Raw genomic sequence first — 24,304 nt, forward strand, 5'->3', positions numbered from 1 at the left:
ATAGAGTGGTGGGTGTGTGGAGTGCACTGCCAGCAGTGGTAGTAAAGAACCTACCTCTGACATCTCCCCTAAATCTTATACCAATTATCTTAAAATGATGCCCCTCATACAGACATTTCTGCCATGGGAAAAAGTCTCTGGCTATCCAGTCCACCTGTGCCTCTCAACATCTTGTACAACTCTATCAAGTCAGTATGTTAGAGAAATGACAACAGGCCAAGGGCAGATAATTGAGGTACTCCAGAGGTAACAGAGAAGCAGGATAGTACAATAGTATTGAATAACAATACGATAGTACTGAAGGTTTGTGCTTCAGAACTTGCCGTTTCCTCAGTCAAGCTGTTCTAGTACTGTTACAACAATGGCATTTACCACACAATGTGGAAAATTGCACAGGTATATCCTATACATTAAAAAAAAACAGGACAAATCCAACCCAAACAATTACTGCCTCATCAGTCAACTCTTGATCATCAGTAAAGCATTGGAAGGTGTCATCAACAATGCTATCAAGCAGCACTCTGCTCAACAATAATTTGCTCAGTGATGTCCAGTTTGGGTTCTGCCAATGCCAGATCACCTTAGTCTTGGTTCAAACATGGACAAAAAAAAAAGCTGAATTCCAGAGATGAGTGTGGCAGCCCTTGACATCAAGGTTGCATTTTACTGATTGTAGCATCAAAGAGCCCTTGCAAATCAGGAATCAATGAGAATGAGGGGGCAAACTCTCTGGTCTCAGAGTTATACCTGGCAGATAGGAAGATGATTGTAGTTGTTGGAGGTCTGTCACCACAGCTCCAGGAGATCACTGCAGGTGTCGCTAAGGGTGGTGTCCTAGGCCCAACTGCCTTCAGCTGCTTCAATGATCTCCCTTCCATCCCAAGGTCAGAAGTGGGGATGGTTGCCAATGATTGTTCAGAAGATACTGAAGCAGTCCATGTTCAAATGCAAAAAGATTGGACAATATCCACACTTGGGATCACAAATAGCAAGTAACATTCATACCACACAAATTCCAGGCTATGAACTTCACCAGTAAGAGACAATCCAACCGCAGCCCTTGACACTCAATTGTATTACCACCACTGAATTGCTCACTAATCAACATCCTGACAGAGTTACCATTGATCAGAAACTCAGCTGGACTCACCACATAAATGCATTGGCTACAAGAGCAGATCAGAAGCTGGGAATACTGACTAACACACCTCATAACTCCCCAAAGCCTGTCCACATCTTCAAAGCACAAGCCAGGAGTGCGATGAAATACTCCCCCCATTTGCTTGGATGAGTGCAGCTCCAACAAGAAGCTTGATACCATCCAGGACAAAACAGCCCGGCTGATTTGAACTACATACAGAAGCATCCTTTCCCTCTACCACCAACAACACTCAGAAGGAGCAATGTGTGCAATTTGCAAGATGCATGCAGAAATTCACCAAAGATCCTTAGATAGCACCTTCCAAACTCACAATGACTTCCATCTAAAAGTACAGGGCAGCGGATACAAGAGAACACCATCATCTGCGAATTTCCCTCAAACCACTCAACATCCTGAGTTGGACATATAATTGCTGTTCCCCCACTGTCACTGGGTCAAGATCCTGGAATTCCCTCCCTAATGGCATGTGAGTCAACACACAGCAAGTGGAATACAACCGTTCAAGGCAGCAGCTCACCACCACCACATTCTCAAGGGCAACTAGGGACAGGCAATAAATGCTGGCCAGCCAGTGACACCCATATCCCACAAAACTAGTACATCATACATATTTCTGTAGTCATTACAGCACAAACTGCCCACTGGTTGCACAAAATAATGTGTATTATTTCAATCAAATTGCCCTTTCCTGCTTTCTCCTCAGAGTAGAGATGAAGAGTTGCACATTAGATGGGTCAACTAGAAAACATACTCAATTGCAGATTTATAAATATCTGTATCGTACTCCTTGAACACTCATCGAAACACCTGATGGAAAATTCCCAAATTGTGGCTGAGGTTAGAAATAACCACTACACTGCTCTCAAATCAGGAGATAAAAATCAATCTTTATTCTGAAATCCAGAGAAAGGGCAAGGGGAAAAATACTTAACACATACAATCCCCCTTCATACATACGGCAACCATAATTTACGAGAAACATGCATTTTTAACCCAGCCCAGAGTGATATTTTGTACTGCAACCCAGTATCCAAATCAATATTTAATTCAGTTTTAAAGTCAAGAGTTCATTCTAATGTTTATGCTACTTTAGTACAGCAGCAACCGATGAGCAATAAATACGGGCCTAGCCAGCACTCATCTCAATTTAACAAAAGAGAAAAATCTTCAGTTTTTGAGTTATTATTGAAGAACAACAGTTATAGGACATAGGAGCAGGAGAGGGACATTTGGCCCTTTGAGTCTGCACCACCCTTCAATAGCATCATGGTTGAAGTGGCTGTGGTATTAACTCCACTTTCCTGCCTGCATCCCATAATCTTCCAAACTTCTCTGTACAGTGCGTTTAAACATTTAATCAAATGTTGGATCAGAAGTGAGACATTAGACAGAATCCTGGAGGAGCCAGGGATCTCAGCAGCCTGCTGGGTATAGAGTGAAAACCTCACGTTACCTCTTGCTGGCAACACACATCACACCTTGGCGCTGCTCAGATATTTGATAGGCCAGTGGCAGATTTTCTACTTTATCAAGAACCATGGAGTGAAGGTATCTTATTCAGAGCTGCCAGTCATCCGGACGGCTGCCTTCTTACCTTGTGGAACTACAATGTGGTTGTTCAACACCCACCAGAAACCTTGGATTGCCAAGCACCAGTAGCTGGTCATGGAATAAGGATCATTAGTAATGGTAGTAGGCTTTGGAGATACTACAAATAGATTGGAAAACAACGACAAGTAGTTTTATATTTGAGGTTTCGACAGACGGCAAACCAATGTCTGTCCAGCATGAACAATGATGTTAGACGAATGGAACTTAGCTTTATGAAAAGGACAACACGCTTCGAAGGTGATCAAGAATTCAAACCAAACTTAGCAACACCTGCAAAACTGGAAAGAACATGGAACTAACTTCCCCCTGCAGTTAACAGTTGAGGCAACTAGTATTGATGCATTTAAGGAAACCCAAACAAGCATGCAAGACAGAAGAAAGTGAAAGACTAAAGTAGTGCACAAATACTACTTCCCTGCCACATATCTTATGCATGACAGGTCATTGGCCAAAAGAATACCATGTTAGAATGGTCAAGTTTAGATGTAATGACACCCAAGGTTTAAAACCATTAATGCTGAAATATAGAAGTGCAAACTTTGATTTGCAATTCTGACACTAATGGCAATGTAATGTTGCAAACATTTATTTAGGTGAAATAATTTTTATCACAGCTCTAGAAAACAGGCACATCTTGTATAAGATATGAGTTACCATCAAAATGTTGAGGATTTAGCATGCAATTGACAAAAAGCAACCTCAACAAAACTTAATTTGAAAAAATTCTTACTTGAGCAGGAAGCATACTGGCACAGTGCAAAGAAAGTATGAAACTATCTATTCGTAACAAACTATCGTATTAATTAATCACAATTTTGGAATGCTTGTTACAAAAGCAAAATGTTAAAGAGACTATTGTGCAGAAACTATTCTTTGCACATATTTTGATACTCATTTTGAACAGTCTCCAAATAGTATAACCATTTAATAAATGAAATAGTATTTGCAGCTTCCATGGGAAGAATGCTATAGGCATTGTGATAATCACTTATTGCAACACCTCAAGTACCTACTGCATACCTAATTAGCTCTTCAAGCGCTGTATACATTAATTTTATGATTTTATGTACTTATGATTTGTTACAATTAGTATTAGATTTTCTTGTACAAAAACATTTGTGGTGTCTATCCAATTCAAATTAGGATACCATTTTGATTAGTTTCCATTTCAAATTTGACAAATTAATTTGGTAAGAATTCCTAGCAGGGGAAATAATGGAATAATTTGAAGACCATAAGAAAAGGGATACCAAATAGTGGAAAACAGGTTTGTTTTAAAGCTGACCTAAATGACTAGAAAAGGAGTCAGGTAGAGGCCAAGGTGTGGAAAAAGGAACAGAAACGACAAAAGCTGCCTTTGATACAGAGAATAATTTGAAGTTAAATTTGAAATTCTCAAAGTCATAGTTCATGACTATAACTAATTCAAGTAAACAGATTTCAAAAATCAGGAAATTAACATGGGGAATGATGAAATAAAATGCTGGAATGCAGATACTGGAAATCTGAAACAAAAATAACTTGAAGAAAATCAGCAGGTCTGGCATCTTTGGAGAGAAAGTAGAGTTAACATTTCAATTCCAATGGCCCCTCTTCAGAACTAATGGATCACCAGATTCAAAACACGAATTCTGCTTTCTCTCCATAGATGCTGCTAGACCTGAGCTTTTCCATCAATTTTTGTTTTTGATGGGGAATGATGATTTTTATTTATAATTAGTTTAAACAAATAGTAATAAACAGCAGAATGCCCATGAATTTCTAAAAGATGAGAACTCAAATATTTAAAATGGATGAACAAAGATTGGGAGATTGTGCGCTTACAATATGTTGGTCCAAGGCATGGACCAAAAACCTAAGTCAGAAAGTTAATTTTATCCCTGATAGCATGCATTTTTGTTAAAGTGGAAAAGAACAGACTTCAGATTTCCAAAAATAAATTTCAAGAATTAGACTTGTTCTGAAGAGACATAAGGAGCATCTTTTTAAAAGTAAAGCCAACAAACAAGTAAGACTTGATCAACACAAGCCATTATTAGGTCAATTTACTTAAATTAGTACAGATAAAATTGGATTCTCAAATGTTCATTGAATTTTGTGAAAGGAACCAGACATTACATAAGTTAAATGCGAAATTTGTTTGGAAGAATTTTAAAATGGAAGTGAAAATTCAAGACAAAATTTCCAAGCCAAAAATAATGATTTATACTAAATCATGTCAAAGCAAAAAAGGTAGCATTTGTCATTTTTAAAGCAATCAGAAACCAATGAGAATACCAATAGGATGGAAGCAAAAGACCACCCCTACACCATAATGAACTCAAGAATAATCATCCACCACATTTTTAACCTCTAATCAAAACAAATTAATAGCAAGTATCAAATTGGATGTTAAAAGCTAAATATTAATTTGGCCATTACCAAGTGGGAAGAAATATCTTCTCTACGTTTGTTGCTTGCATTGCACTAGAGGTTAAAGGATTGCCCTATTTTAAAGGGTAGACCTTGGTCTGTCTTTATTTTCTGGTTCACACAAAAAGGCGACTGGAACAAAAACTATGAAGCATTTGAAGAGTTAATCTTCTTGGAAAACTGCATTCAACATTTTCACAGTGCATAAACCCATTACAGTTTGAAACAACATATAAAAGTAACTTATTCTTCCAGTTTCTGGAGTAGTTTTAGAATTCAAGCTTGTGATATCAATTCATACTAAGCAAAGCAAGTCTGTCACGTTCTAACGGAAAAATCCCAATTTTTTGCACAGCCATTCTTCACTAAATTCTTCTGTATTTCTAATTTCAAAGACCTGAAAAAGAAATAACAATCACTAGTCAGACTTATTTCTGATGCAAATAAACCCAAATTCTTGACAAAAACTTATATTGAGGCATCACAATAGCAAACTATCAGTTAAATATTTAGCAGAGACAATATTTGACATGTTTATCTACAAACAAAAGTTACTTCATTAAAAAAAACTGTCAAAAAAAAGGGTGCCCTTAAATTCCAAACTTTAACAGTAGACAGTGTTCCAGAGTTGGAGAAAGCAGCAGAAATAAGGAAAGAGAAGGCAAAACAATGTGCCTCTATTGCGGTGTAATGACCTCCACTGTAACATGTTGATGCTAAAGGGTCAGCCTCATTAGGGTCTTGAAATACAACAGTATCATCTGTCTTAGGCAGAAGTTCCAGGCTCAAATTGCATTCCAAAATGTAAATGACCAAGGAAGATGCATTCACAAAACAGGAACAGAAGTCAAATATTCGTATTCAAATCCTTCAAAATTGGAGTTTCCATCACAGTTCATGGCTCCAAACAGGTAGTAGTACAGGTTACTGCAGCAGTTGGCTGTATAAATAGTACAGATCAGATTGAATACTAGATTATTGGTACCAATCAAGATGGTTTCAGCAGCTGCTCTTTGCCCTCTGTGGTGGACATTGCAACAATAGATTAGAACAGCCTAGGAGCACTGAAGGAATTGTGGTCAATTAAGCCATTTTGAAACTTGGTCAAAAGCAGAACGCAAAGATTAGATGACTTTTCAATGTATGCTATTTTCTAATAAGTAGCAATTTCAATACCTGTTTAGGTGGTGACAGATTTTCAGGTCTAATTTACTTCTATTTACCAGGAAATGCTTGCACTTCAGAATTAATCTGCATCGATGTTATTACAGATGTTAGCTCAACAAGCACAGCGAATGCCCAAAGGCACAATGACTTATGTTTACAGTTTCTACCAGTTTTTTTTCCATTTGAATAACAAAGACTGACAAAAACAGCTGCATTCGCATTGCAGATCCTGATCTGCAAATTGCAATAAAACGAACATGGAGCGGAGCATGATAGAAAAAGATATTCACTGATCATTCTGACCAACTTAGACTACCTTGACCAGAACAGAATCGAAATTAACCTCAAGAATGTGAAGCCTGACATCTTGCCTGAAGATGACCAACAGTAACTTGTGCTGTAACTTTTTTTTTAAAATGGGTGAGTGGTGCAGAGGTGGCCCTTATGATATAACACCTGCATATGCAGCAGGCAGCTTATTAAATCGAATCTTTAATATGTGACCTAGAATGCATAAAAGTTAGTGTTGTTCTGGAAATAAACTTAAAAGAAAACTTTAAGTATTGAAGTTAAATAACAGCTGCTCAATTAGGTCTTAAGTTTCATCCAGTTATCACCAACAGGTGCGAAATCTGATGTGCATTTGAAACTCAAGATTGAACATTAAAAGGATCTCTCTTGTTGCAGCAACCACTACTGTACTGAGCTTGCTGTCTCAGCACATGCATACAAAGGTAATTGCACTACAGTAGTTTTTGCACCTTGATCAACCCATACTGCTTATTAAATTGACTTTGCAGTATTCCAAAATCTTACTACTAAGCAAAATAAATAATACAAGGTACAAGAATACAAAAGTTTGGTTTCCAAAGGAAGACTGAAATGCTGCCTTTGCTGATTCATTAATAGTGTGCAATGCTTTTGGCGTTACCTTACAAAATAAAAACTTGATTGGAGCTTGTACTCTAATTGTTCCTGCCCTCAGCTTTGCAAATTCAAGGCAACACCAATCCAGGTTTCCCTTTTTTTTAAAGTAACTTGCAGGACATGGGCATCGCTGTCTGACCAGCATTTATTGCCCATCCCAAGTTGCCCTTGAAGTGGTGGTGAGGTGCAATTATGAACTGCTGGAAATCACGTGCCAGTAGATTGCCCTTAGGGAGGAAATATATTTCCAAATCATGATGGTGAGCGTCTTGGAGTGGAACTTGAAGGTGATGGTATTCCAATGTATCTGCTGCTCATGTCCTTCTCGATGGAAGTGGTTGAGAGTTTGGAAGGTGCTGTCTAAGCATTTTTGATGAATTTCTGTAGTGCATGTTGTAGGTAATATATACTGCTGAATGTCGATGGTGGAAGGAGTTGATGAGGTGCCAATTCACCAGACTGCGTTGTCCTGAACGGTATCAAGTGCATCGAGTGTTTTCGGAACTGCACCCAGCCAGTCAAGTGGGGAGTATTTCATCACACTCCTGACTTATGCCTTATAGTTGGTGGCCAGACTTCAGGGAATCAAAGTCAGTTACTCACTGCCTCTGATTTGCTCTTGTGGCCAATGTTTACATGACGAGCCCACTGGAATTTTTGGTCAGTGGCCAAGGTGGCAAATCAGTGGCAAAGTCCAAGGATGTTGATAGTGGAGGATTCAATGATGGTCACACCATTCAATGTCAAGGGACAATTTTTAAACTTGTCTCATATTGGAGATGGTCATAGCCTGACATGTGTGGCACAAGTGTTATTTGCCATTTGTCAGCCCAAGCCTGGATATTGTCTGGATGTGTTGCATTTGAATATGGACTGCTTCAGTATCTGAAGAGTTGCGAATAGTGCTGAATGTTGCTCAGTCTTTGGCAAACATCCCCAATTCTGACCTTAAGATGGAGGGAAGGTCATTGATGAAGCAGCTGAAGATGGTTTTGCCCAGAATACCACCCTGAGGAACACCTGCAGAGGTATCCTGAAGCTGAGATGACTGACCTCCAACAACCCCAACCATCCTCCTATGTGCCAGGTACGACTCCAACCACTGAACAGTTTGCCCTGATAGCCCAGTGATTCCAGTTTTGCTAGGGCTCCTTAATGCCATAGTTGGTTAAATGCAGCCTTGATGTCAAGGGCTGTCACTCTCACCTCACCTCTGGAATTGAGCTCTTTTATCTATATTTGAATAAAGACTGTAATAAAGGTCAGAAGTTGAGTGGCCCTGCTGATACCAAAACTGGGCTGTGACCAGAACTAAACTGTATGGAAAGAAACAAAACAATTATGTAATTTTGTGCATTTTCAAGCCCACTGAAGCAAAGATCAGTTAACTAACGCTACTGCTGCTCAAGCTGATCATAGTCAGAAGTCACACAACACTCGGATATAGGTCACAGGTTTATTTTAAATTACAAGCTTGTGGAGCGTATCCCCTTTGTCAGATGATTTCATTTGACAAAAGGGCTAGGGATTCTACAGCACAAGAAGATAATACATAATGACTATGGATAAGATGGTATATAAAGTGATACAAACAATGCAGTCAGTTTCCCTTTATTAATAATATCTTCATGAAGGTTTACCTTCTCCCCTCAAGAGGGCCATATTGTATCAATGGCCTGAAATCAGCTTCAAGAAGAATTATTTTAACTTCCATTAAATCGTTCCACTACCAACCCAATATTCACTTAGAGTTGTAGTCAGAGCAGTACAACATGGAACCAGACCCTTTTACCTATGTTAGCCAGATATCCTAAATTAATCTAGTCCCAGCATTTGGCCCATATCCCTCTAAACCCTTCCTATTCATATACCCATCCAGATGGCAGTTCATTCAATACACACCCCATTGCTGCATGAAAAAGTTGCCCCTTAGATCCCTTTTCTATCTTTCCCCTCCAACCTTAAACCTGTGCTCTAGTGTTTTGGACTCTAGTTCCCTGCAGAAGAGATCTTTGCTATTCACCCCATCTCTACCCCTCATGATTTTATAAACCTCTACAAAGTCACCTCGCTGCCTCTGATACCCCAGGGAAAACAGCCTCAGCCTATTCAACCTCTCCCTATAGCTAAAATTCTCCAACACTGGCAACATCCTCGTAAATCTTTTCTAAATCCTTTCAAGTTTCACAACATCCTTCCTATAGCAGGGAGATCAAAATTAAATGCAGTATTCCAAAAGTGGCCTAACCAATGTCCTGAACAGCCACAACATGACCTCCCAACTCCGATACTCAATGCACTGACCAATAGAGGCAAGCATACCAAATGCCTTCTTTACTATTCTGTCTACTTGTGACTCCACTCTCAAGGAACTATGAACCTGCACTCCAAGATCTCTCTGTTCAGCAATACGCCTCATGACCTTACCATTAAGCGTATAGGTCCTGCCCTGATTTGCTTTTCCAAAATGCAGCACCTCGCATTTATCTAAATTAAATTCCATCTGCCATTCCTCAGCCCAGCAGCCCATCTGACCAAGATCCTGTTGTACTCAGGAGGTAAGCGTCTTTGCTGTCCACTACACCACCAAATTTGGCATCATTGGCAAGTTTTCTAACTATACCTCCTATGTTCACATCCAATTAATTTATATAAATAACAAAAAGCAGTAGACCCAGCACCAATGCTTGTGGTGCACCACTGGTCACGGTCTCCAGTCTGAAAAGCAAACCTCCACCATCCACTAACCTCCATCTTAGAGTCAGTTCCATATCTAAATGGCTTGTTCTTCCTGAATTCCATTTGATCTAACCTGGCTAACCAGTCTCCCATGCAGAATTTTGTTAATGTGGAATCCAATAGAAAACCAGCAGATTGTAGCTATTGGTTTATAAATTAAAAACTGTATACAGTCTCTGTAAAAAAGGTCATAAACTCACCTTGGTAAATTGTGCCTCATCCACCAATCCAATTTTGCTACCAGCATAAATCATTTGCTGTTCAGGCTTACAACCTAAAATGAAATCCACAGAAAGCCATTACAAATAACTAACTTTGAAGTTAGATTAAATTGCAGAATAAATTAGGATTAGTGCTGAATTATCTTCAACAAATCAAGTGCTCTCTTGTATTTGGTTGTTAATAAATAGTAGAATCAAGAGTGTGCATAGGTTGCCATGGGGTTTATTAAATAGATTTTGGAATAGTCATACTGTAAAATAAATCAAATATAATAAATGCAAGGAGTAAGAATATAAAAAGTTGTTTCCAAAGGAAAACAAATGGTTTTGCTCATTGATTGAATGTGCTATGCTATTGGGTTGTCTCCGAATAAAGAATTTCATTTGAGATCATGATGTTATCACTGCTTCTGTTCTCTGTATGCTCAAGGAAGTACTAAGCTGAACCTAAAATTTCCCCACGATTCATTCATTCTTGACGAGAATTAAAACAGTATTGAAATAAATACAAAAAGAAATTACAGAACTGATTTCTATTTCCAAGCCCACTAACCCCTCAGCTGCCCAAACTGATATCAACCAATTCAGACCAAATCTGGTATTTGTAATTGGCCAACTGAGTCACTGAAAGGTAAAGGTCATAGATTAAAAACCAAAGTTTAACCTATTCCCAGATGACCTTTCCATTCTGTCTCAGGGCTGTGCCAGCAGTTTGTGCACAAAATTTCCACTAAATCTTTTGTTGTAGCAACAAGTCATACAAGTATGAGAGATCAATCCTCATTAAAAGGAAACAAACACTTTCTTTTTATGGAAGAAGAGGAGCATTTTCTTTCAGAACTGTTGACCTTTGAATTTGATTCTGTTTAAAACAAGTTTGGGTAATTGGCATGTTAGTGTTAACAGCTCACCGCAGATATTAGAACAGAGGACAAAAGACCAGAATCTCCAATGCCAGTTTATATTTAATGTCATAAAAGGATGCAGTAAAAACTGCACATTAAACTAAATGTGTAGGTGTGTGTTTTTTTTAAGATTCCCTACAATGTGGAAACATCAACCCTCCGAAGAGTAACCCACCCAGACCCATGCACCTAACACTATGGATAATTTATCATGGCCAATCACCTGACCTGCACATCTTTGGAATGTGGGAGGAAGCCAGAGCACCCAGAGGAACCCCAGGCAAACACAGGGAGAATGTGCAAACTCCACAGAGACAGTTGTCCATGGCTGGAATTGAACCTGGGATCCTGGTGCTGTGAGGCATTAGTGCTAACCACTGTGCCACCCTATCAATTATACTGCAAGGGTCCTGTGACAACATTTTCTAAGTCCACGAGATCTACCAACGAGAAGAACAGGGCAACAGAACACGACAACCTGCAATTCATACCAAATCACATGCCTCTGATTTGGAACAGTATTGTTAAGTCACGGAACACTTTCACCTCCCATCAGCAATTTAAAATGAGTGACAAACACTGGTTATGCCAGTGACGTTCATATCCCAAGGAAAAATGTAAGCAAGCAAATTGGCTAGTTGTGAATAATCAATCATGGCAAGAACAAGCTGTTTGCAGAATGGTGGCAGCCTCCCAGCATTCAGAGATGGTGGCGGCAGCAAGTTCGCGACTCCTTCTGATCTGGGCAGCAGCTGCCGCAGTAAAGGTCCTGCTTGTAATCGGAGGCTGCCGCAGTAAAGCACACGCTTGCAATCGGAAGAGACTGTTGCAGCAAAAGACAACAGGCCATGGCTTGGTCTAGGTGCTTAGCATTCCATACATCTTTGAAATTGGACTAAGATCTTGACATTTTTCTTTCCTTTTGGCCCTGTTTCTTATATTTCTTGCGTTTTTTTTTTAAAAAGTATGCTTTGTGTAACCAAAATGGCTCCAGAGAATGGCAACTTTGTACACTTTTCACTGTACTCCTCTATTTGAGTAGATGGGACAGTAAAATCAATTTCTATTTATTTCACACAGAGAAGCAATAGTTAGTAAGTTCCAGAGATGCATACATTATGATCATTGCTGTGTATTCAATGCCAATAATGTGATTTTACTTATGTACGCATTGCAGCAGTCTTCATCTTTCACCAAACGAGAAAGTAAACTCACTAATGATAAAGCATTTCACCAGGATGTAATTGAATTTTTGAATAATTCCGAATTGGGTTTGTGTTAGATTTACAAAAATAAAGGAACAAGATAGCAGCTTTGGTTTTAAATTGGAGATTTATGAACCTTTACAATGTGTGGTAAGATCAAGATGCATTCTCATCATGCTTCAGGGTTATGCTGATAAAGCAGAAAATTCTTTAAAGTTGAAATTTTCCAAAGTATCATTTGACCTATCCAAAAATATATTTTAAAATCAATCATCTAAAAATTAAAACAAGCCACCTACAATTGCAGAAAGTAAACAAAAATATTCAGTTATAATTTGAAGAGAGCACAAACATTGAGACAAAGATCAGACACTGGTAGGGGAATATATGTTGGAATGAAAACAAATAAACTTTAGAAAGTGATCACTTACCAGAAGGACTAAAGAATATGAAGCATAATGGATAGGAGATCCTTCCATCAGAATGTTTATATCTGTAGCTGTAGACTACAAATGTGGTTAGAGTTAAAAAAAATGACTTCAGGTTTTGAGTGAAAAACATGACTCGAGTTGGTGAACCTGCCCTTTATCGTAAGAGATATCAAATGATCATTCATATCTTTATTTGGAATGATAATTAGAAGAATCACTTGCATATAAGTGCACTATTCATAAACAGACTAGACATACCCAAAGAATTAGTTTAAAAACAAGTTTTTTTACTTTCCATTATTTAAAATAAGCAATTAACCATACTAATATATTGAAAGTTATTTGATTTGTATTGCAAGAAAATATGTAATGACCAGGTAAACTGCTGCAAAAATGGATCTGGTTGGAAATCTCATTTCTAGCCCATAAGAAATCTTTCCTAATGTTTCGATCAAAAGGCACAGCAGAGCACCCAGCAAAGTAATTAGTGAATCCCTGGTCTGACACAGGAAACCAATTGGAGTGTCAATACTGTGCAACTAACCTAAGATAGGTGGACCTAGAAAATATTTCCTTTTCCTCTTTTCAAATTATGCAACAATTCTTTCAACTACAGATATTCCATTCAATTTAATTAGTTTTTTTCTGTTCTTTAATCAAAGAATGTTAGCTTAACCTGCCTGTATAAGTTTCCTGAGAAATCAGTCTATATTTAAATGGATGCTTAAAGACTTGTTAGCATAAAATTTTATGAACACATTACTTGGTGTAGTACCATATTTTATAGAGCAAACAGACAAAGTTAAATCATTGGTCGATGCTGAACAGAACATTTTCAGATTCAAGGATGGGATGGAGGAGACATAGAAAAACCATAAAAGTAATTACTAGTAGGCATTTAGCAATTCCTACAGGAAATGGGGCATATGGTGATCAAGAAAGTTATCAGAGTCAGGGTGCAAAGTCACTTCCAAACTTTAACGTGGAAGAGACCAACAGTTGTGGCCCTTAATTATTCACTTCAACTTAAGCTGATGGACACCCAACAAAAAAAAAAGGCCATCTCTACCAAACCCCAATCAAAATAAAACACAGTCACTGATTCAATAAAAAACAAGGAAGCTTATTTTCAAAATCAATACCTAATTAGATATAAATGTCAAAGCATTTTGTTCCAATTGGGATTCAGAACATGATCAAAGGTTGGTTCTCAGAAGGTCTGCTAGTTACACTTGAAAATAAACTGCATATTAAACTAATCAAAGAATAGTTAATTTAAATTGACCAAAATGTGCATCCAATAACAAATGGCTACCAAATATTTCCTTCCTTTCACAGGGAGTCTACTTCAATTTCAACCCGAACATTTTTCATCACACAAAGTCAATCACTGAAGAGATTTGCAATTGTTATTTTGGATACAAATAATCTGGAAAGGTCACAAAAGAAAAATTTATCAAAATCTAAAAGCCAGAGAAGGATATCTGGGTTGATGTTCAGGGAGCTCATTCTTGAGTTCTTCTGGGGAAATATCCTAAATGACAGGCAAACAACACAAGTTAGTATATATATTTTCCCCAATAATTTCTTGGTCCACAGTAACATGCAATTAACTTTGGCAATTTGCGAATACATTTTATCTTTTTCCTGCCTCCCAATTATATAAAAGCCCTCATCTTCTCCCAGCCCGGTTAGAAACTTAGAGCACTTCAGTCAGATCCATAAGAGAATCCTGATAAATCAAACAGCACCAAACATCATGGAGGCGTAATATCTTGCATAATCGTAATTTTATCAGCAGGTTATATTAAACTTTTTTGTTTAAGAACCATCTGTCCCCAGTTAATAAGTGACTGACCTCATATTCTTCATCCAGAATCACCATCAGTTGCTCCTGATCGATCTTCACTGTGACAAAAAGGCATTTTTAATGCTTTCTTTAAAAATACTGTCAGAATTATTTTGATTATTGCAAGTGTTCATTTATCACAAGTTTAAACCTCCATTTATTTTAATAACTTTAGCCCCTCAAGCCTGTTGCAATACAGAAATGGAAAGCTTTACCCTGGTAAACATACTAAAAAGCAGTTTCTAAGATATGTTGATTTTTTTTAAACTCAGGTTTACATTTATGAATTCTACCCATCTTAGCCCCTCCTGAAGCATTTCCAAAAAAATGGAAAAATACAATTCAAAGCCAACTTAAATTTATATAGCACTTGTTTAGATTAGATTACTTTACAGTGTTGGAAACAGGCCCTTCGGCCCAACAAGTCCACACCGACCCGCAAACCACCCCCATCCCTTACCTAACACTACGGACAATTTAGCATGGCCAATTCACCTGACCTGCACATCTTTGGACCGTGGGAGGAAACCGGAGCACCCGGAGGAAACCCATGCAGACACGGGGAGAATGTGCAAACGCCACACAGTCAGTCGCCTGAGGCAGGAATTGAACCAGAGTCTCTGGCGTTGTGAGGCAGCAGTGCTAACCACTGTGCCACCCACAAGTTGTGTAAATGTCATAAAGCTCTTCACAGGAACACTAAGAAACAGAGACTGGCTTTCGAGCCACAGAAGGTATCAAGTCAAAGGAATATCTTTAAGAGACATAAAGGACAAGAGGGAATTCCGACATTTGGGGCTAAGGCAACTGAAGGCACAACCCAAATGGTGGAGTAAGTATAAATTTGGAATACTTAAGAGGCCAATGTAGAGAATTTAGAATATCTAACTATTCAATGGAGGAAATTCTCTTGAGCACAGCCCACCAAAATTACTCAATTTTCTTTAGACTATAGCGTGTCCACTACTGAGTTTGCATCCTCATCACATTTTTGTATTTTATTATAGAGATGCCCTGGAGCTTTTTTTGGAACAAGATAGAACCGCTGAATAAATTATTCAGTCTTTTATTTGTATATAGTAGAGCTTCACTCTTCTCCCTCCCCCAACAGGATGAGAGTCAACTATAGCCTTTCAGACAGGTCACTGGACTAGCCATAGTAAACTAGTGACCATGAAGGCAAAGACTTTAGAAAATTATCCTCATTTACAAGATTTAGAATGATAGGAAGGTGTGCCACAAAGTAAGTTAGCTTTTTAAAATATTTGCAATTTGAGACTTTCTGATGCCTTGCAAATGAACCAGAATGTTTTCCATAAAAGGCACGATCAGTCACAGATTCATTTTGTTTTCAGGTTGTTAAAAACTATATAAATGTCTCTCCATAGACACTGCCAGACCTGAGGAGTTTTTCAGCAATTTCTGACTTTCAGCATTTGTAGATCTTGGGGGCTTTTTTTAAAAAATAAAGCTTCACTGATTAAAATAAAATTCCATATGTTGGAAAACAAATCAGCCATATTTGGAAATGATAGCAAGTGTTAGAAATAAAAGCACTCACTGTTACATAAGCACAAGTAAGCTAGCAACTTTCAGGAAGTGCACATGCACAATTAAACAATTTCAAACATCGTTCTGTGAGATGTCAATATCATACAAGCTGAGTTATAATAAGTGGCTTCCTCCATTCAAGTATACTGAACAGTGGTAGCTCATGTGTTAGAATTGTAGTTAGACTAAACGTAGCATAAAAACGCTTGAATTAACAAATCCTAAGTTTTTTTTAGATGGCATTTAAAATTATAGGGAAACAACTCTCTGGCATGGGAAGAAACCTTATCTTGTGCAAGTTGGAAGTCTCGTTTCTTCAGCTTTTAATGATGATTGACATTTTTTAAGAAGACATTAAACTATTTATATCTTATCCCATGACTCTTACCTCTCTCTTTAAGTGAAATCTTTTCTTTCTCTTTCTCTCTACTTCACTTCTTGTACCTGACATGATGTGGAATTTACTACTCTGCCATTAGTGATTCTTCGTGAAGGAGCTACACAGTTAGTTATCTTCCTTGTTCACACCAATCCCCTACATCTGGCCCTGCGAATTTCAGTCGTGGTACTCACTGCAGCGTACTGTGCAAAAATAAAACCCCAAGTGGGGCTGGGGCTGGGGCTGGGGAAGGCTCTGTACAACTGGCGGGTCTGAGTGAACGGCGAGTGGCTCAGCTGGCCCATGGCACTGTCCTGAGGGTGGGGGGTGGTTCGTTAACGCAGACATTTAAACACTGGAGCGAACCGTTCGCCGTCCTAAAGACGTTTGACTCACTTATCAGGGCGGCGTTCGTGGTTTCTTTGCGAAAGCGGAATTTTTTAAGCTTTTCCAGCAGCTGTTCGTCGACGCCACACAAACTCACTGGACAGCTCTGGGGGGGGGGGGAAAAGAGGATACACACAAGACAGCCCGTTTCAAACACAAAAATAAAATAACGACAAGAGCAAAGATAGACATTGTGCAAAAACCCACCCCTCGGCCAATCTGAAAAATCACGGCGTGTCTGGTTTTAATGCGGATTTCCACACCACCCTCCGGAAAATAGAACAACAACCGACTGAGGTAAACAACTGGAGTGTTTTGGTTTTAGGCCGCGCCGCCGCCACCCTCCCACCCTCCAGGCCGGCCCCCCCGGTGACCGGGCCTCCTCTCCTCTCCTCTCCTCCCCCGGTGACGGCGGACACTCGGTCGAGGCCCCTCACCATATTCTCAACGATCCTCTTCCCAACACTTTTCCAAACGCGGCGACTCCTGCTTTTTCCCTGCGGCTCGTGATCCACGCGAGAACCAATCAGACCCGGACCTTCCTTCCTCACTCCACTGACATCATCGGGATCTGGGAACGGAGCCGCCCAGGAATCCGAGAGAGGCGCCTCTGAGTCTTCCCCCCACTCCACTCCACTCCACTCCCCCCACTGGATTAGAAACACTGGAGTTGTTGAAACCTGCCAGAAACAGCCTGCGATTATCTCCCACAACAGCTGCAGGGTTTCTTTGTTTTTTTTCCAAAAACAAGTGGATCTACACAGTGTATGATGATTGGAGGACACGCATCTCTCAATCAGAACACAGACCTTCTTCTCTTCCTTTAAAATCAGCCTGTTCAGAGATGTTACTGCACACCTTTGGAGTACGGTTGGTGAGACTTGAACTCAGGTCCCTTGGCTTCCAGACAGGGACGCTCCCACTGCACCACAAAAGTCCTTAGAGTAATCGAAAGCTCTTCTGATTGAATACACAATAAAAGAGTTGAAAAGACTGGTGAAGGGGTTTGTGAAATGCTCACAATCATTGTGAATGAGTTATCAGAACATTGGCGTAGAATCTTTTCATTAATATCACCTCTAAACCCCAGTGGGATAGGGGTTCAACCTGTCTAATGAGTGAAGTAACCCCCTGGACTGCTGACATTGTTCATCCTTAAGTAAGGTGACTAAAACTGTACACAGTGTTCCAGATGTGGTCTTGCCCATACCATAAGACTATGCAACATGAGAATAGAAGTTTGCCACTTGGCTCATCAAGTCTGCTCCACCATTCAATGAGATCACAACTGATGAGAAAATCCTCAACTTCATTTTCTTGCCTTGTCTCCATAACCCAGGATTTCCTTACTGATTTAAAAAAATCTCAGGCTTGAGTATGCTTAGTGTCCCTGCCTTTTGAAGATATGCATGGTTTTAGCAAGACTTAGAATATATTTATAACCACCTTTGAAATAAAGGCTGACATTCCATTTGCCTTCCCAGTTACCTGCTGAACTTGTATACTGTTTTGTGATTTATACTCAAGGATTCCCAATTTCCTCTGTGCTACAGCTTCTGTAGTTTTTGTCTACTTATGTAATATCTAGCTTATTTGAATTTCTTGCCAAAATGCCACATGTTTTCCCACATTGTATTCTATCTACCAAGCTTTTGCCACTCACTTAACTTGGCTCAATGACTCTTGTGTCATCCTCTTCACTTGCCTTCCTAGCTATTTTATGTCATCATCAATCTTAGTTGTAATACATTCACTTCCCTCATCTGAGTCGTTGATATATTGTAAATAACTGTAGCCCCAGCACTGATCTGTGGCACTTGATTAGTTACAAGTTGCCTTACTGTAAATGCCTGTTAACAAAGTGCATGTTATAGCAGAACAATCTGTACTACAGGGTTCTACAATCTCCCTCCATTTAAATGATAGACTGCTTTTGTAATCTTCCTGACCTCATCCTTAACAAACAACTTGTCACAAGTGGATATGTTGATGACAATAGCAATAGCAGTGACAACTATACAATGTTTGTAAGGACAAAGTCCAATCTCCATTCTGAAAATACCCTCCATATGTTGTGTGTCACTGTCTTCGCACTAAATGAGACTTTAATCAGAACAGCCCATTCCATCTGGAAGGACAAAGGCAGCAGATATGTGGGAACACCACCATCTGCAAGTTCCCCTTGAAGCCTCTCACCATTCTGACTTGGAAACATATCACTATTCCTTTGCTGTTGTTAAGTCAAAATTCTAGAATTCCCTCCTACCTACCTACAACTCATGGACTGCAGCAGTTCAAAAAGGTAGCAAACCGCCACCTTTTTAAGGGCAACTAGGAATGGGCAATTAATCCTGGCAAGCCAGCAAAACCAACATTTCATAATGAATAATAATAAAAAGAACAGCACATATTATTCCAGCAGTGATTTAAATTATGTCAATCATAACTCCCTGATCTTGTCTTCAAATCTGCAACTAATAAAGGCAAATATCACATCTGTCTTCTTAACTAACTTATCTACCTGTCCTGCTACCATCAGGGATCTGTGGACTTAGATTCAAATGTCCCTTTGATTCTCTGAAATTCCTAGGGTCCTACCATTCAACATGTACTCCCTTCCCTTGTTAGTTCTGCCAAAATGCATCACTTCATCTTTTTAGGATTAAATTCCAAATGCCACTATTCAGCCAATCTATATCATCCTGTAGCCTATTGCTTTCCTTGCTATTTACCACACAACCAATTTTTATGTCATCTGTACAGTTACTGATTATATCTTCTACAGACAATCTTGATTATTAATATACACTGCACATCCACATAGACTACATCATCTGCATTGCCTTCATCTAGTAACCTCCTTCAATAAAATTTGTTCGACATGATCTCCCCCTGACAAAACCGTGCTAACTATCCCTGCCTCTCCAGGTGGAGATTAATTATGTATATAAGATTTTTTTCCAATTGTTTCCCTACCACTAATTTTAGACTCACAGGACTATAGTTTCCTGATTGATCATCTTTCTTGAATGATGGCACTGGGCATTAGCTGTTCTCCAGTTCTCTGGCGCCCCTGTGTCCAGGGGCTAGTTGAAATTTACTGTCAGAGCCCCTGCAATCATCTCCTTTGTCTCCCAAAGTAGCCTGTGATACATCTGATATGGGATGATCCGCCCACCCAGAGTGAAATCAACATGCATATTAAACTGAAGTAAAACAAATAACTTGTGATGCTAAGGCAGACAAGCCAAATGCTGGAAAATGAGATTAGAATAGTTAGGAGATTTATCCACTTTCAAGCCTGCTAAAACCACTAACACCTTCTGTATCTCAATGTTAAGCTGTTCAAGGATATCACAATCCTTCTCCCTGATTTCTGTACCTACATCGTCCTCTTTATTGTGAATAATTGTAAAAGCTGGCAGCTCCACCACAAACTCCTAAGGGACTCCATTAATCATATCTTGCAAACAAAGACCCATTTAGGCACACTCCATACATTGTTTGGCTGGGAGAAAACAATCATTTTTTATCTGTGTTGATTTGGTGCAGTTCACACCAAGAGCTTATATTTTCCACAATGACCTATGATGTGGCACCTTATCAAATGTCTCCTAGAAATCCAAGAACTTTATGCCTATGGGCTCTCCTTTATCCACAATGTGTTGCTACTTCAAAAACCCTAATAAATTGGAAAAACATGATAAGACTATACTAGTTCTTTCCAATCACTTTCAGTTGTTTCTAAGTACACTGATATATCTTCTTTAATGATTAAATCAAACTCTTCCCCACAATAGATGTTGACCTAGCTCGTCTGTGGTTTCTTGCCTATTTTCCTTGTTGAATGGAGGACTTATATTTGCTACTTGTAAAAATTGCAGCACACAGTACAAAAGCAAGTGAATTAAGATGAACTTTTTACAAACACATGTTTAGCCACATCTGGAGTATTACGTTTAATTCTGGCACTGCATTTTAAGAAAGTTGTGATGGTTTTGGAAAGGGTGCAGAAAAGAAAATCTGAATAGTTTCAGGACCAGAGAATTAAGTTACCTGATAGATTGGAGAAGCTGGGCTTGGGGGGGGAAGTTTAAGAAGAGATTGAATTGAGGTATTGAAAATCCTGAGGTGTCTCTCGACTGAATAGATGGAAGGAAATTGTACTCATTGATGGAAGGGTTGATTTTTGATTTGATTTGATGTGATTTATTATTGTCTTGTGTGTAGGGACAGTGGAAAGTTTTTTTATGTGCAGTACAGGCAGATTATATCATACAAAGTGCTGAGTGAAGAACGTAATGTTAGATTTGCAGAGAATATTGCACAAAGTTAAAAAATCACACAACAAGGTTTATTTGGAAGTACAAGCTTTCAGAGCACTCCTCCTTCATCAGGTAGCTAGTGGAGCAGGATCATAGGGCACAGAATTTATAGCAAAAGATCATAGTATCATACAACTGATGTGATATATTGAACACACCTAGAATGCTGTCTTTAATCTTTTAGAATGAATTGCAGGATTCAATTCATTAATATGTAAATCCAATAATTTGTTGTAAGTCACATTCTCGAAATAACTTATGTCACCTGCCCTGCCTTATTTCACCAGAGTAGGTAAACTTTTATAGCTTCTCTAGTAGGTACATCCACATACTGAATCAGAAAATTTTCTTGCACACACTTAACAAATTCCTCTCCATCTAAATCCTTTAGCACTATGGCAGTCCCAGTTGATGTTTGGAAATTTAAAATCCCTACCATAACAACCCTACTAATCTTACTGATAAATGAAATCTCCTTCGAAATTTATTTCTTTGTCACCTTTCTAAAAACAAAACCTTACGTTATCTCGGGAATGTGACTTGAAAGAAGTCCTGGGATTTGCATATTAATGAATTGAAACCTGCAACCCTGCATCTGGGCTGTCCCTGTTCTGTGATGCCAGCTCGAGTACGCTTTGACCCCACAGCCTGACCAAGAGACCAGGGAACCATTTCGGTTGGACTCGAGGCCTAGTCCCTGGGGTCCTCGGGGTTTGAAATGCAGTAAGGTAAAAACAATGACTGCAGATGCTGGAAAGAAAATACTGGATTAGTGGTGCTGGAAGAGCACAGCAGTTCAGGCAGCATCCAACGAGCAGCGAAATCGACGTTTCAGGCAAAAGCCCTTCATCAGGAATAAAGGCAGTGAGTGTGAAGCGTGGAGAGATAAGCTAGAGGAGGGTGGGGGGTGGGGAGAGAGTAGCATAGACTACAATGGGTGAGTGGGGGAGGAGATGAAGGTGATAGGTCAAGGAGGAGAGGGTAGAGTGGATAGGTGGAAAAGGAGATAGGCAGGTTTGACAAGTCCGGACAAGTCAAGGAGACAGTGCTGAGCTGGAAGTTTGAAACTAGGATGAGGTTGGGGAAGGGGAAATGAGGAACCTGTTGAAGTCCACATTGATGCCCTGGGGTTGAAGTGTTCCGAGGCGGAAGATGAGGCATTTTTCCTCCAGGCGTCGGGTGGCGAGGGAGCGGCGGTGAAGGAGGCCCAGGACCTCCATGTCCTCGGCAGAGTGGGAGGGGGAGTTGAAATGTTGGGCCACGGGGCGGTTTGGTTGATTGGTGCGGGTGTCTCGGAGATGTTCCCTAAAGCGCTCTGCTAGGAGGCGCCCAGTCTCCCCAATGTAGAGAAGACCACATCGGGAGCAACGGATACAATAAATGATATTAGTGGATGTGCAGGTAAAACTTTGATGGATGTGGAAGGCTCCTTTAGGGCCTTGGATAGAGGTGAGGGAGGAGGTGTGGGCGCAGGTTTTACAGTTCCTGCGGTGGCAGGGGAAAGTGCCAGAATGGGAGGGTGGGTCGTACGGGGGTGTGGACCTGACCAGGTAGTCGTGGAGGGAACGGTCTTTCCGGCCCTCACATCATCGCTGATGCCACATGCTCAGTGACTTCCACCACCCCTACTGCCATGATCACCACCACTTCCGCCCCCACCAGTGCCACTCACCTTCATTCTGCTGACATGCCCCCCACAGACCCCACCGTCACTATCCCCACTCCCCAGAACTCCGAGGGGAACATTACCCCTGCTCACGCCTCCACCCCCATTCCCCCCACCATCACAACCACTCCAGGTACTGGCTCTGACCCCACTCCCAGCTCCACACCACACCAGATGCCAGCTCCCAGCCCTGCCGAGTTTTCACCATCCCCCCAAACCTTCCACTCACTGAGGACGAACGATCAGTCCTCAGCAAAGGACTCACCTTCATCCCCCTCCGTCCACGCATCAATGAATTGAATACACGCCGTGACATCAAACAATTCTTCCGTCGCCTCCGCCTCCGAGCTTACTTTCACAATCAGGACTCCCGCCCACCTTCTGAGGACCCCTTCGCCCACCTCCAACACACTGCATCCACCTGGACACCCCGCGCTGGCCAATTATCTGCCCTTGACCTCTTCATTTCCAACTGCCGCCGGGACATTAACCGCCTCAACCTGTCAACCCCCCTCCCCTACTCCAACCTCACCCTCACAACGTGCAGCCCTCCAATCCCTCTGCTCCAATCCCAACCTCACCATCAAGCCAGCGGATAAAGGGGGCGCAGTGGTAGTCTGGCGCACTGACCTCTACACCGCTGATGCCAAACGCCAACTCGAGGACACCTCTTCCTATGCCCCGTCGACCATGACCCCACCCCACATCACCAAACCATCATCTCCCAGACCATACAGAACCTCATCACCTCAGGAGATCTCCCACCCACAGCTTCCAACCTCATAGTCCGGGAACCCCGCACTGCCCGGTTCTACCTCCTTCCCAAGATCCACAAGCCTGACCACCCTGGCCGACCCATCGTCTCAGCATGCTCCTGCCCCACTGAACTCATCTCTACCTACCTCGACACTGTCCTATTCCCCCCTAGTCCAGAAACTCCCCACATACGTTCGAGACACCACCCACGCTCTCCACCTCCTCCAAGACTTCCATTTCCCCGGCCCCCAACGCCTCATCTTCACCATGGATATCCAATCCCTCTACACCTCCATCCGCCATGACCAGGGCCTCCAAGCCCTCCGTTTTTTCCTCTCCAGACGTCCCCAACAGTACCCGTCCACTGACACTCTCATTCCTTTGGCCGAACTGGTCCTCACCCTTAACAATTTCACCTTTGAATCCTCCCACTTCCTCCAGACCAAAGGCTTAGCCATGGGCACACGTATGGGCCCCAGCTATGCCTGTCTCTTTGTTGGCTATGTAGAACAGTTGATCTTCCGTAATTACACCGGCACCACTCCCCACCTCTTCCTCCGCTACATTGATGACTGCATTGGCGCCACCTCGTGCTCCCGCGAGGAGGTTGA

General features: G+C 40.7%; 1 protein-coding gene across 1 annotated transcript; it reads right to left on the reverse strand.

Annotated features, from left to right (window-relative positions):
- Positions 1-2,029: 2,029 nt before the first annotated feature.
- gmfb (glia maturation factor, beta) lies at positions 2,030-17,575 on the reverse strand. The gene is made up of 7 exons (XM_072568750.1): positions 17,384-17,575; positions 16,956-17,052; positions 14,639-14,688; positions 14,263-14,314; positions 12,781-12,861; positions 10,219-10,292; positions 2,030-5,582 (listed from the first exon to the last, which is right to left on the reverse strand). The coding sequence occupies exons 1-7, from the start codon at positions 17,384-17,386 to the stop codon at positions 5,511-5,513; spliced, it is 429 nt and encodes a 142-aa protein (XP_072424851.1). The 5' UTR covers positions 17,387-17,575; the 3' UTR covers positions 2,030-5,510.
- Between the last annotated feature and the right edge of the window lie 6,729 nt (positions 17,576-24,304).

Source organism: Chiloscyllium punctatum, chromosome 4, assembly GCF_047496795.1.
Source record: "Chiloscyllium punctatum isolate Juve2018m chromosome 4, sChiPun1.3, whole genome shotgun sequence".
NCBI classification, from domain to species: Eukaryota; Metazoa; Chordata; class Chondrichthyes; order Orectolobiformes; family Hemiscylliidae; genus Chiloscyllium; species Chiloscyllium punctatum.

Excerpts from the sequence above, each read along its gene's own strand:
- gmfb (XM_072568750.1), bottom strand. Across the intron at positions 10,293-12,780 it reads CATATTCTTTAGTCCTTCTG|GTTGTAAGCCTGAACAGCAA; the intron begins GTAAGTGATCAC and ends ATTTCATTTTAG. Across the intron at positions 5,583-10,218 it reads ATGAGGCACAATTTACCAAG|GTCTTTGAAATTAGAAATAC; the intron begins GTGAGTTTATGA and ends TTTCTTTTTCAG.